Below are 12,120 nucleotides of genomic sequence, written 5' to 3'. Positions count from 1 at the left end.
TCTCGAGAGAACTTAATCTTTAGCCTCATCAGATTTACTTACGAGTTCCAAAACTTAATCAACAACATACCCAGTATGATTCACAAGAGCGGTCTGGGGAAAGTTAGGTGTACACGGACCTTCATTGGGAGCCTTTATTGAGAGCTGAGATTATTGAGGGTGTTTATGAACAGAACTCATTAATGACCAAGGTCCAAAAATATGTCCAATAAGAACAGAACTCATTAATGACCAAGAGGTCCAAAAATATGTCCGACAAAATGGTATTGCTCATGAGGGAGAACAGTTTAGTTTCGAGAATCAGCATATAATAAAGTACATAAGAAGTAACTGAAGTATCTCCATCATTACTTCCCTCAAGGATAAACAATGGCATTATTCAAAACTGAAGCCACTTCTACCACCACTTCCGGAATGTTAAACTGAAGTAGGCATATGACCTACTTCCGGAATGTTAAAAAGTTCAGGAAAGGCACGAGTATGCCAAAGCTTTTTCCTCAGTGAGTTCCTTAGCCGTCAAGTCCAACTTCTTTCTTGAGAACTCATCAATTGAGAGACCTAGATGAAAAAGCACACAAGATACTTAGACCTCTTGGACATCCAACAGATGCATGCATATTAGTACCACTGCAAGATTGTAACCTTATTACATGGAACAACAAAAAGATTCCTTAGACCCCCATGAGGAGAAAGAACCTTTAAAGGAACTATAATTTATCAGACATAAGTAAAGAAATGGACAATCAAGTAGAAAAGGAACAATTCAGCTCTTCATTCAGAAGAATAAGTGAAGTCAATTATCAGATTAAATTGACTCTTAGACCACCTATCAGACGTAGCAAGTGAAGAACCTTTAATAGAGGATAATGAGAAATTTCAGAAAAAACATCAAGTACATCTCCAAGCAGCTCTCCGTTTTGTCAGCATAAGGTGGCTTTATCTTATCATAGTCAAAGAAAGCCCACCTCATTCTCAGGACATGACCGATCAGATACCAAAAAACTTTCCCAAATGATGCCTCTCCACAAGTAGTGCACTTATAAGTGCTACGTACGATAATTTACAATCAATTTGAATCACATAAATAAGCCCACTTTTCCCACTACTGCAGCAGGATTCATCCCAATTTTGAAACTTAATTCCCCAATAACACAAGTTAACAATTTTACTTTTGAGGAACTGCAGTGATAGGGATACTCGTTTCGAAAACCTTATCAGGGTAAACAAGCTTGCATGTGCTCAGATGAAAAATGTGTATAAAAATGAAAACTGAGAAATCAGAGGCTGAAACCTGAATGCAACTAGATCTGTTACTAACCTTGAACAATTGACCATTCTCCATTTTTGCAAGTAACTGGGAATGAATAAATAAGACCAGCTAGGACATTGTATGATCCATCAGAGTATACACCCATAGAAACCCATGATCCCTGCAATGTTCAGAGTGAGATAAGCATTACTTAAATTTGCAACCAAATGAATTTGATTCATCTACCACAACTGACTGGTTAGAAGATCTACCTCTGGAGTTCCAAGGACCCAATCGCGTATGTGATCACAAGCAGAACTAGCAGCAGAAAGGGCACTAGAAAGTTTCCTAGCCTTGATAATGGCAGCACCCCTCTGCTGCACAGTAGTTATGAACTCTGCATTCAACCTAAAAAAGAACAGATACTTCTTAGTTTTTACAGGAAAAAAAACAAGCCAAATGCATTTGCTCGATGATAGAAACCAGTCAGATATTCAGAATACCATGCATTCAACCTAAAAAAGAATAGATACTTCTTAGTTTTTACAGAAAAAAAAAACAAGCCAAATGCATTTGCTTGATGATAGAAACCAGTCAGAGATTCAGAATACCATGCATCATCAGCAACAAGTTCACGTACGGACTTTTCTCCACCGAGTGTTTTAACAGTTGCATGGTTGACATCAGGATATTGTGTTGACGAGTGGTTGCCCCAGATGATGACATTTTTAACATCACTTACTTGAACACTCAATCTCTCTGAGATTTGACCAAGGGCCCTGTTGTGGTCCAACCTTGTGAGACAGGTAATATTCTTCTCAGGAATAGATGGAGCAAACTCTTTCAAGATCAATGCATTTGTATTGGCAGGGTTAGCAACAACCAACACCTAAAATAAACAAAAAGCAAAATATTAGACTTCTTAAAATAAAAAGATTGCATATCATGGGCATCAAAATGCTGAAAACGGTTCATGCATGTTCAGGATGCAAATTAAAAACACTAAAAAGTAAATTACAAGTTGAACAAAAATATATATGAAACGTTGCGCAGGGTGCAATCTTTATTCGTTGCCTAAAGAGTCACCTCACCTTGCAGTTAGAAGCTGCATGCTTCTCAAGAGCAGAAGCCTGGGACTTGTAAATAGAAATGTTCTTTGACATCACATCTTTTCTTTCCATTCCCTCTTTTCGTGGGAAACCACCAACCATGATGGCAACGTTGACACCACTGCATGCTTCAACAGCATCAGTTGTTGCAACAACACCTGACATAGACGCCGAAAATGCATCATTTAAACCCATATTTGCTTTACATTCAACAACTCACATAATTGCAGTTCAAGAACTGAAACACTTCGTAATGACAATATTGAAGCATTGAAACTAAAGGAGCAAAGGTACCAACCCTTAAGAAGAGGAAAGGCAGCATCCACTAATTCCATCTTCACCCCATTCAATGCCTCTGCAGCAGGTGGAATATCCAGCATGTGGAGAATTACAGGCTGGTCGGGACCTAACATCACTCCCCTGGCAATCATGGGAACAAGGGCATAACCAATTTGTCCTGGAAAACAATGATACCCGTCGATTTAGTAATATTTAAACCACTGCATAATTTAATAAATGACATGGTGCAACTAAAAATCATCAAAAGTCCGAGATAAGAACAGTGGTACATCCTTCAAAAGACATCATCAGAAATTGCCTCACTAACACATTAGAAGCTTCCAGAATTATGAGCCCGGACAAGACTACAACACATACTGTATTATATAGTTGATCATTTTCAAAAATGCTCTATAAGGTACAAGGAAATGCAGTAGATCATTCAATGATGGTTTATTTAGGCACCATAAAAAATATTTGTTTTGACACATATTAGACCATAAAGATGTATAAAACAGCGAACGAAAGAAAAGGAACAAAAATTCCTATTAGCAATCAGGACGTAAAACAAAGCACAGCGAGCAATCATCTTCCCCTAAAACTGAATACAAAAAGGGGGTAGTGATTCGTATATAACTTCGTATGACTGTTCCCTTCACAACGAATCACCAAATCGAGAGTAAGCAAGCAAGTATGAACCAACTATACTTCAATTGAATTGCATCAATCATCTTGTATAGAAGTTTAAGCCGTTAAAAAAGAGCACTTTATATAATTAATTATGTCTTCAAGAGGCCCTCTCATTCTTTTTGTTAACCTACTTACCTATTTAACATACTCCAGACTTTATCTCATTTTCATTAAGAAGCCAGATGCACGATCGACTAACATTAAGTAGATTAATCAACAAAATAAACTGTAGTAAACAAAATCAGGATTAAAATCCAAAACGGAAGTAGATCAATGATTCAACTATGCCAAGTATAAGATCAATCTAACTAGTAGTGGAAATAAAGCGAATGTAAAAATGGAGAAGCAGATCTAAATAATTAAAAAAACTGAAAGCTTTTTTAAGTATACAAAACAGATAACAATACCTGCAGCACCGGTAACGAGAACACGAACTGGATCTTTCGCCATTGTACGAGATTTGAATTTTTCGAGAGAGTGAAGAGAGACGAGCGAGTAAACTATGATCAGCACGACAAGCAGTCAAACGTCGTCGTTTCCGGTAAAAAGGGGTAGCAGCTGAAGTACGCCGTGCGTAGAGCGTGCCTTCTTTTTTTTTTATCTTTGATTGAGCAAAACGGTGACGTACGTCCGGATTTTACTAGTATAGCTCGGTGAAAATCTCATCTTGGTTACTTTTGGATACTCCCTCTTTCGCAAAACCGGATAGTTTTTTCTGAGGCAGAGTTTCAAATAGTTTTCCTGAATTTTGATAAGGCTAAAACACAGAGCAAGAACCCATGGCTTCATGCAGCACTTCCTCTGTAATGCCGGCATTTATCTCTAACACCACCACTCGCATTTCCCCTTTCACGCGCCAATTGAGGGCATCCCCGTTCTCTTCACCAAGGAAGAAGACTTACAGCACAGTTGTAACAGCAAAACTTGCTCAGAAGAATGCTATGCAGTACAGAAAACTCGGTGACTCTGATCTTCATATCAGCGAAATTACTATTGGCACTGTAACTACTTCTTTTATCAGTTAATTACAGAAATTTTCAAGTTTTCAATTTCTTTTTCTGAACCCTATTTTAAAAGAAAAGTCATTTTAGCCTCTTTTTTGTATTTTTTTTCTTTGTTCTGCATATTTTTGAAGTAATTGAAGGTTTATTATTGATGAATGAAATATTGCAGATGACATTTGGAGAACAGAATACAGAGAAGGAGGCTCATGAAATACTTAGTTATGCATTTGACCAAGGAATTAATATTATTGATACTGCTGAAGCTGTAAGCTCCATTGCACAAACTTAATCATTGTTAGTTCTATTTTTGGCTTCATTTAATTACAGTTTCAGTTGCACAAACTTAAGTATTGTTGGCTTTTCTTTTACTCCCTTTAATTTTTTGTTTCTTTCAACTTAAGTAAATGGATGATTCGGTTGACGGATATCATTTGGAAGCATTCTGACTTAGTTGGAGCTGGCTTTTCTTTGGTGCATAGTCTACTTGATCAGATTCACTTTTAGCATATAACTTTTGCTTTTTACTTGTTTTAATTTGTAAAAACTGCTTTTATTTATGATACAGTTTCCATTCTTGGTTTTCACTATCTTGATAGATTATTTCTAGAAGCTCTAGTTCTGCATTGTTGCCGATGTAATCTGAAGTAAACTTTGTTTCTTTGGAAATTGATTCACCAATGAGATCATTTCTCTTAATTTTACGCAAAAAGATTCTTGATTAATGCAATTTTTTCTTTTCCTTCCTCTCTCATTTCTGGTTGCATATCGTTGGTTGTTATATTTATTTCTAACCTTGTTTTTTGTCTCCAAAAGTATCCAGTCCCTATGAGGAAGGAGACACAAGGGACGACGGATCTCTATATTAGCAGCTGGATGAAGTCTCAACCCCGTGATAAGGTAATAATACTATTGTGGAAGGGAACCCTTTACATCAAAGATGCATGTTATTTACATTTTCTTGTCTTGTTTTCAGTAGAGAACCTTATTACATTCTTCTTTTACCTCGTTTTCTAATCCTTATGTTGTTTCAGATCTTTTGTTCTGAACTCTAACTGCCTTTGATCTCTTTCAACAAACTCCTCCTCGAAAAGACTTCACTGTTGATTCACTTACTAAAGAATATTGGGAAAAAATGCATCTTTGGGCTGGTTCTGATTTGAGGTTGTAAATCAACGAGATCACAAAAGGCTAAGCAGCTAAAATAACTAAAGCTTGATACTGAGTCTTGCATTGCCTGATTCGTCATAGTATAATGCATTCTTTCTTTACTTTCTAGATATCCTTCCTTTTTCAAAGAAATATGTCCTCTTTGTTCTGTAATAACCTTCCCAGAGTAATCCACCATTTTAAAGAACTTTTAATTTACTTCCTTGAGTTAGCAATGTCCAACATTATGTGCATATTATGGTATTTCATGCTTTTAGTCATTCTATCAGATGCTATCATTTTCTTCTGAGTGGTAACTAAAGGTCCACTTAGTCTTTGCTCAATTATGTATAGCACGTTGCAGGGTTTTTTTTTTGTTTTTACGTTAGAAATTTTTTGAAGGCCACTAGGATAGGAAGGCTTCTGAAAGAGAAACCCTTCATCATTGTTGCCATGTGGACTGATTTGAGTTTGGCCTTTTGCTGCTTGAGTTACTAGGATAGGAAGGCTTCTGGAAGAGAAACCCTTCGTCATTGGTGCCATGTGGACTGATTTGAGTTTGGCCTTTTGCTGCTTGAGTTACTTTGAATACGTAAAGCTTGTGTAGTTCTCCTTGTTTAATATGCATGTATGCTTGTATTTGGCAAATCATTACACAAGCAGGAAAGAAAAGCAAATCACAGTCCAGCCCTATTAATTAATAGCCTAAGTCCAAGCATGAGTCTCAACTTAGAAAGGACTTGGTTGTTAAGAACTTGATGCCCACTAAAATGTTTGTAATGTTCATGCTGGATCTTTCACCTGTCAAATGTCCTCCCCATAGTCTACAAATGGCATGGTGGAGCACTTGTGTAGTCAACTTAGAATTTCCTCTACTCTCTTGGACAATAAAAACTAAAATTATTAGCATGACCATGATACTAAGTGTTACAATTCTTAGTAAAATAACTACCAAAACCGTTCTTTAAGTAGAGGAACATTTCCTGCCTTTTTTGAGCCATTATAGCTATGATATTTTGGTGTCCTTTTAACTCAAGATTACTAATGCACTGCTGTATTTCTGTTCAGGTGATTTTGGCTACAAAAGTTTGTGGTTATTCAGAAAGATCAAGTTACATACGTGAAAACACAAATGTTTTGCGAGTAGATGCTGCTAATATTCGAGAAAGTGTGGAAAAAAGCTTGAAACGTCTCAATACTGATTACATTGATTTACTCCAAATACATTGGTGAGTACTTGTTAATGATATCGTTGAAGGATTCTAGAAGTGCATTTTGGTAAGTAGTATACCCTAAATTATAAAGCTTCCCGGGTTTCTAGATGACACTATTTGCATTAGTGGGGTTGTTCCAGATTATCTGGGTGGTGAAAACACTATTACAGGAACTTTGATTGCCCATGTGAGATTTATCATCGTTCTCAGATTCTAGAAGACCAGATATTACTTATGCTTGAGCTTTAGGGATCATAGCAACGTAACCTTCTATTTTTTCTTTTTCTTTTTCTGTCCCCTTCTTCCATAATATTTTCTTTTTTCTGTTTTTAGTTTTCCCGCGTTGGGAGGGGGGAGGGGGAGGACAGTTGACAGCTAAGCTAATACTTTAACTGCACCACATGTTGGAGTAAGTGTAGGTGCAAAGCAATCCAGCGGAGCCAGAGCAATAGCGCTCTAGGGCAGTAACCAAAGATTACGAGAACGGGCTGAAGAAACTGCTATGGTTTTAGACATGCAGAAGGATCCTAAGTATTTTAAAATAATTAGTTCACAAAAACTCACTGAAACTCCCATACCGTGTTTGAAATAAGAGAAACAATGAAAAGAGATTGAGACAATGTGTGAAAGCTAATGTGTACACCTCAACTATTTTATAGGCAACTATTCATGAGTGAACACAACTATATTTACCGGGCGTGCAACTATATCACGTTCACCATTTATGCTCAATAATATTTACACTTAACTAGAGGCGGATCCAGGATTTTAAGTTTATGGGTTCCTGTCGCAATTTCAAATTAATATACGATAATAACTGGGTTCACAAATAGATATTTATAGATATTTAATAATTTTTTTAACAAAAATACAGGGTCTACGCAAAAGTTACTGGGTTCCCGGGAACCCGTATCTTACACCCTAGATCCGCCCCTGCACTTAACTATCTGACAGAAAGCTACCTGAACTCATTGCACTGCTGATCATTAGGTACTTTGTGATGTGTGCTAACGTGATGAACATAATTGACTAGTTTAAATTTCAGTATTTTCTGATGATATGAGTTGAGCTAAATGAAAGGAATGAGGATTCATATCGTCGGCCCCAACTTGTTTGGGATTGAAGCAAGTTGTTGTTGTTGTATTTCTAGACAAACCAATAAAACAGATCCTCTGTTGAGAGGTTTCACCAGCAAACCTGCCTGTTTCAAAGCGGTTGACTAATTTATGGGTCGTAATTTTTATCTATCATATGTGTTACATTACTGATAAGATGATTGATTAACTAGTTGGTTCTCTGATGCATAATAGAGGACAAGTATAGGTTCCTAGCAAAACTAAAAAGTCGGATGTTATAGAAAGCAAGCTTCAGTTCATTTAGCTGCTGATTTTAACTAGTTCATAGTGTGTACTGAAGCCACTGACATGAATAACTTGTTTGAGTTTCATCATTTTTAGAAGTCTTTCTCAACAAACTGATAAATCATCCTTAGTTGAGAGATTTTATCAGGTAACCTTGATATTGCAAGGCACTTAACAAATTCATGGGTTCTCATTTTTATCTTGTTTAAGTCTGATATAATTGTAAAAGTGTTGCTTACCTTGTGTTTTAATCTGCTTCATCTATTTGTTTGTTCGCTGCATATGCAATGCACGCATTCACTCCCGCATAGAAAATATAGGATGGTTCTCATTTCAGAATCTTGATGGAAAAAACTTCTTCAGGCCAGATAGATATGTACCATTGTTTGGTGAATTCTTTTATGAATCTTCAAAATGGAGGCCAAGTGTGCCTTTCGTCGAGCAGCTTAGAGCCTTTCAAGAACTCATCGATGAAGGAAAGGTATGTATGTCTTGCTTTTTTTTTTTTTGTTGGAAGTAACAATTGCAATACTGCAGACCTGTCAATGAAATGAGTAAAGATGCTTTATAGTTATCATTTTACTAATTAAACGCCGAGGGTATCTTTCATTCATTCCTGAAGGATTAAATAAAATCCATCTTCAAGTGAAGAAACTTCTGGACATATGCTTGCCAGGAAACTGAACTTTTTGGATGAAAAAAAAACTCATAGTGAATAAGCAAGTCAGGTCTCTTACGCATGGTTTGAGTTTAAACATTTTGCAATGCATATAGTGAACTAACAAGCCTAATCTTTTACACATGGCATGGTTGCACATCTTGCAAAATAATTTGAGCTTTCATTCTGCTTCGTAGAATCTCAAAATTAATTTGCTTTATGGAGATTTAACTTTATCTTAAAGTAACATTTAAGGGTACAAACTATTCAGGTCCGCTATATTGGTGTTTCCAATGAAACTTCATATGGAGTAATGGAGTTCATCCATGCTGCAAAAGTTGAAGGATTGCCGAAGATTGTCAGCATTCAGAATAGCTACAGTCTGCTGGTTAGGTGTCACTTTGAGGGTAAGTTAACCTTTGTCATGTCCTACTAAAGTAATTTAGATGTAACTCTTCTCAACAGAAATTTAGCTTACGCAGTTATTTTATTTGTTCCAGCATTTTTGTCAATGATGCTGTTCATACTTTGGGAGTTCTTATAAGTTAAATGATATGTTTTGCTTTGTTCAATAATAAAAGTAGTTCCTACATTCATTAGATGAGTTTAATTCCAAGATGCTTGACAAAGATGCTAGGGTACTCCAATAGTTGTCAATAATTGAGGTTGGACGATCAAATTCTTCAACCTGGCATCAAAGTTTGAGCTTTTGTTATCATTCAGCCTGTTAGGAAAATGCATCCTGAGTCCACTTCTCAACAGCTAGCTCATGGGGTGTGGATGGTCCAAATCCATATGAAGAAGCTGCAATCTATATCTTTAACCAATTTGGGACTCTAACACCCCCTCCCTCCACCACTCATGGCTGAACATCTACAGCGTGGAAATTATGACATAAGGATTCAACATTTTGGTAAACCAAGATCGGGGATGGCTCTGGCTCTGCTAGCATCTTAAGAAAAAGGGACCTTGGGCCTAAGTCAATCCCAAAAGCTAGCTTATGATGTGAGGATTTTCAAAGACCATATAATAAGACTACAACTCATATCCTCAACTAATGTGGGACTGTAACACAGCGCCCTTCCTGTGTGAAAACGAACATCTTTTCTGCACATCCGTTTTTGTTATTCAAGATGCTTCATGGGGTAAATTATTTTGTTAGGAGGCTTTACTTAAAGTTAATCTTTGGTTACATGATTGGGAAGTGTTAAATGAAAAAGAAGAACTCCTATGATGATTAATTAAAGAGTACATGGTGCTTAATCCTAGGACACTCTAGCCTTTGCTAATTGGTTTCTTATTAAGTGTTAAGATTCTTTAACAGCTCGCTTACAAATAGATATGTTGGTAATTCTTTCATTTAGTATCTACATTACCAATCCGTGCAGCAATAGCACGGATGATATCCGTGTTTCTGCGAATGGAAAACTGTTCAAGATGTCTACTCATACAAGAGTATCACTAGGGGCAGCTGTAAAGGGAATTGGGGAGAACTGGATTCTAATAGCAAGGATATCATCCGTGCTATTGCTGCACGAATCACATAGTCATTTGCCTTTACCGCATAAAGAAATAAAACGCCTTTAATGATTCATTTGGATCTTTTTGAACTGATTCTGATCTCAAACTCTAATCTCTTCAATGATATCTTATTCTCTAATCTGGCTAAAGCCACTTTTGCATATAATGCATATACCCAAATCATATCCTTGCATCAACATTAGTGAAGCTTGGGTCTCTAAGGAATGTGACTATCTACTGAATAAGTTTATTGGATCCTTAATGGCTTCTGCCAATACTCATCGCAGAGGCAATCTGCCTAACAAAAATGGCACAGCTAATCCTTAAGATACAGCGACTCTGCTTGCGATGGTAGTTTATCTACCTTGAAAAGATGTTGACTATCTCAAAATATATGAGCTTGTTCTTTGGATCGATCACATTTAACATTATAATTTATTCCATCTATTGATGAGAGCTGGTGTGTTATCAATTTAGGACCCACTTGTACTTGGATTACGTTGATAAAAAAGACCTGAAGTGAAATTACCTATACTAGCCCGAAAGTGATAAGTAACATAGTAAATTAATCTTTACTGATAAAAAGAGTGATGAGTTGCCTACTAAAAATAACCTATACTGATAAAAAAAGTGATGAAATAACCTTGAATCATTTTTCCCCTATTCCCTTTACAGCTTCCCCTTATAATATTCTTGTATGAGTAGACATCTTGAGCATTTTCCAATTCACAAACTGCCTGTACCTCATAAAGAAATAGACAAACCACATTCTAAAGATTTTTCTGAATATTGGCGAACTGATTCTCATCTTAATCTCCTCTTGCATGATATCTTATTCTCTGGTCCAACTTAAGCCACTTTTGCACATATTTAAATACCCGAATCATATACTTGCATAAACATCGGTGAGCTAGGGTCTCTAGGAATGTGATTATTTACTGGTTAAATCTATTAGATCCTTAATGGCTTCTGTCAATACTCATCCTAGAGGCAATCTACCTAACAATAGCACTATTAATCTTTAAGAAACAGGGAACTCTGCTTGCCCTTGTTTTAAATGCATTTAAAAGTTCTTGGCTATCTCAAGATATATGAGCTAATTTTATGAATGATCACTTTGACATTATACATCCCAAATGACATTGTTTTTTTTTTTTTCTTTGAGAAGGTAACATTTGTTGCATATATATATTAACTGTATCAAAACAGGTATAATTAATCATAATTACAGAGGGTGGTACAGGAAGATTCTATAGTCCTTACAAGGATCCTAAAACATCAACAAAAGATTCTGGATCTTCCATGTACTCTTGCTTACACCAAAAATAAAAAAGAGCTAAACAATGCATTTTCATTCTCTGGATAGTACTATGCCTATCTTCAAAACATCTTTGGTTTCTCTCTTTCCAAACAGTCCACCAAATGCAAGCTGGGACATTGTTTTATTTTTTATAAGAGCTCTTTTTATTATATTGGCATGTTTTCGTGTTTACAGTAAGCATCAACATGTTTAATTTGCCGATTAGCATAACGAGTTTTGGTTGTTCTTTGTAGTTGATCTTGTCGAAGTATGCCACCCAAACAACTGGAACATTGGCTTACTTTCTTATTCCCCACTGGCTGGTGGAACCTTATCGGGGAAGTATTTGCACAATAATTCTGAAGCTGCTAGAAAAGGAAGACTTAACCTGTTCCCAGGCTACATGGAAAGATACAATAAATCCCTTGCCAAGGTACGTGTTTTTCAAGTTTTTACAAGAAAGAAAATTTAATTGACTGTTTGATTAGCTTTATCGGTTGGAAAAAGAACTCAAATTTCAAGTTCACCAAGGTTGAATGGAAGGTGGAACTTGGGGTGTGGGGGGGGGGGGGGGGGGTGCCATGCTGCC

General features: G+C 36.5%; 2 protein-coding genes across 2 annotated transcripts in view; one reads left to right on the top strand and one right to left on the bottom strand.

Moving 5' to 3' along the window:
- Window positions 1-202: 202 nt before the first annotated feature.
- Window positions 203-3,902, bottom strand: LOC109239064 (malate dehydrogenase-like). Its single transcript, XM_019405571.1, has 7 exons — window positions 3,735-3,902; window positions 2,657-2,815; window positions 2,341-2,516; window positions 1,861-2,138; window positions 1,522-1,657; window positions 1,319-1,430; window positions 203-558 (listed from the first exon to the last, which is right to left on the bottom strand). Exons 1-7 carry the CDS (start codon window positions 3,775-3,777, stop codon window positions 464-466), a joined length of 999 nt encoding a protein of 332 aa, XP_019261116.1. The 5' UTR covers window positions 3,778-3,902; the 3' UTR covers window positions 203-463.
- Window positions 3,903-4,006: 104 nt separating this feature from the next.
- The window catches only part of LOC109239063 (protein tas), a 9,633-nt gene continuing 1,519 nt past the window's right edge, over window positions 4,007-12,120 (top strand). The window contains exons 1-7 of the mRNA XM_019405570.1: window positions 4,007-4,328; window positions 4,501-4,596; window positions 5,145-5,228; window positions 6,546-6,706; window positions 8,416-8,533; window positions 8,982-9,117; window positions 11,786-11,964. Of these exons, the coding sequence (XP_019261115.1) occupies window positions 4,107-4,328; window positions 4,501-4,596; window positions 5,145-5,228; window positions 6,546-6,706; window positions 8,416-8,533; window positions 8,982-9,117; window positions 11,786-11,964 (996 nt within the window). The 5' untranslated portion in view covers window positions 4,007-4,106. The remainder of the gene's footprint in view (window positions 4,329-4,500; window positions 4,597-5,144; window positions 5,229-6,545; window positions 6,707-8,415; window positions 8,534-8,981; window positions 9,118-11,785; window positions 11,965-12,120) is intronic.

This window comes from Nicotiana attenuata, unplaced genomic scaffold (genome assembly GCF_001879085.1).
Source record: "Nicotiana attenuata strain UT unplaced genomic scaffold, NIATTr2, whole genome shotgun sequence".
Classification (NCBI taxonomy): domain Eukaryota; kingdom Viridiplantae; phylum Streptophyta; class Magnoliopsida; order Solanales; family Solanaceae; genus Nicotiana; species Nicotiana attenuata.
The sequence above is the reverse complement of the archived record's forward strand: the minus strand, read 5'-3'. Positions and strand labels throughout refer to the sequence as shown.

Coding starts and splice junctions, on each gene's coding strand:
- LOC109239064 (XM_019405571.1), bottom strand. CDS start 3,777: ATGGCGAAAGATCCAGTTCGTGTTCTCGTTACCGGTGCTGCAG. Junction 2,816..3,734: donor TCTCGTTACCGGTGCTGCAG/GTATTGTTATCT, acceptor ATTGTTTTCCAG/GACAAATTGGTTATGCCCTT. Junction 559..1,318: donor AGAATGGTCAATTGTTCAAG/GTTAGTAACAGA, acceptor TTTTTCATCTAG/GTCTCTCAATTGATGAGTTC.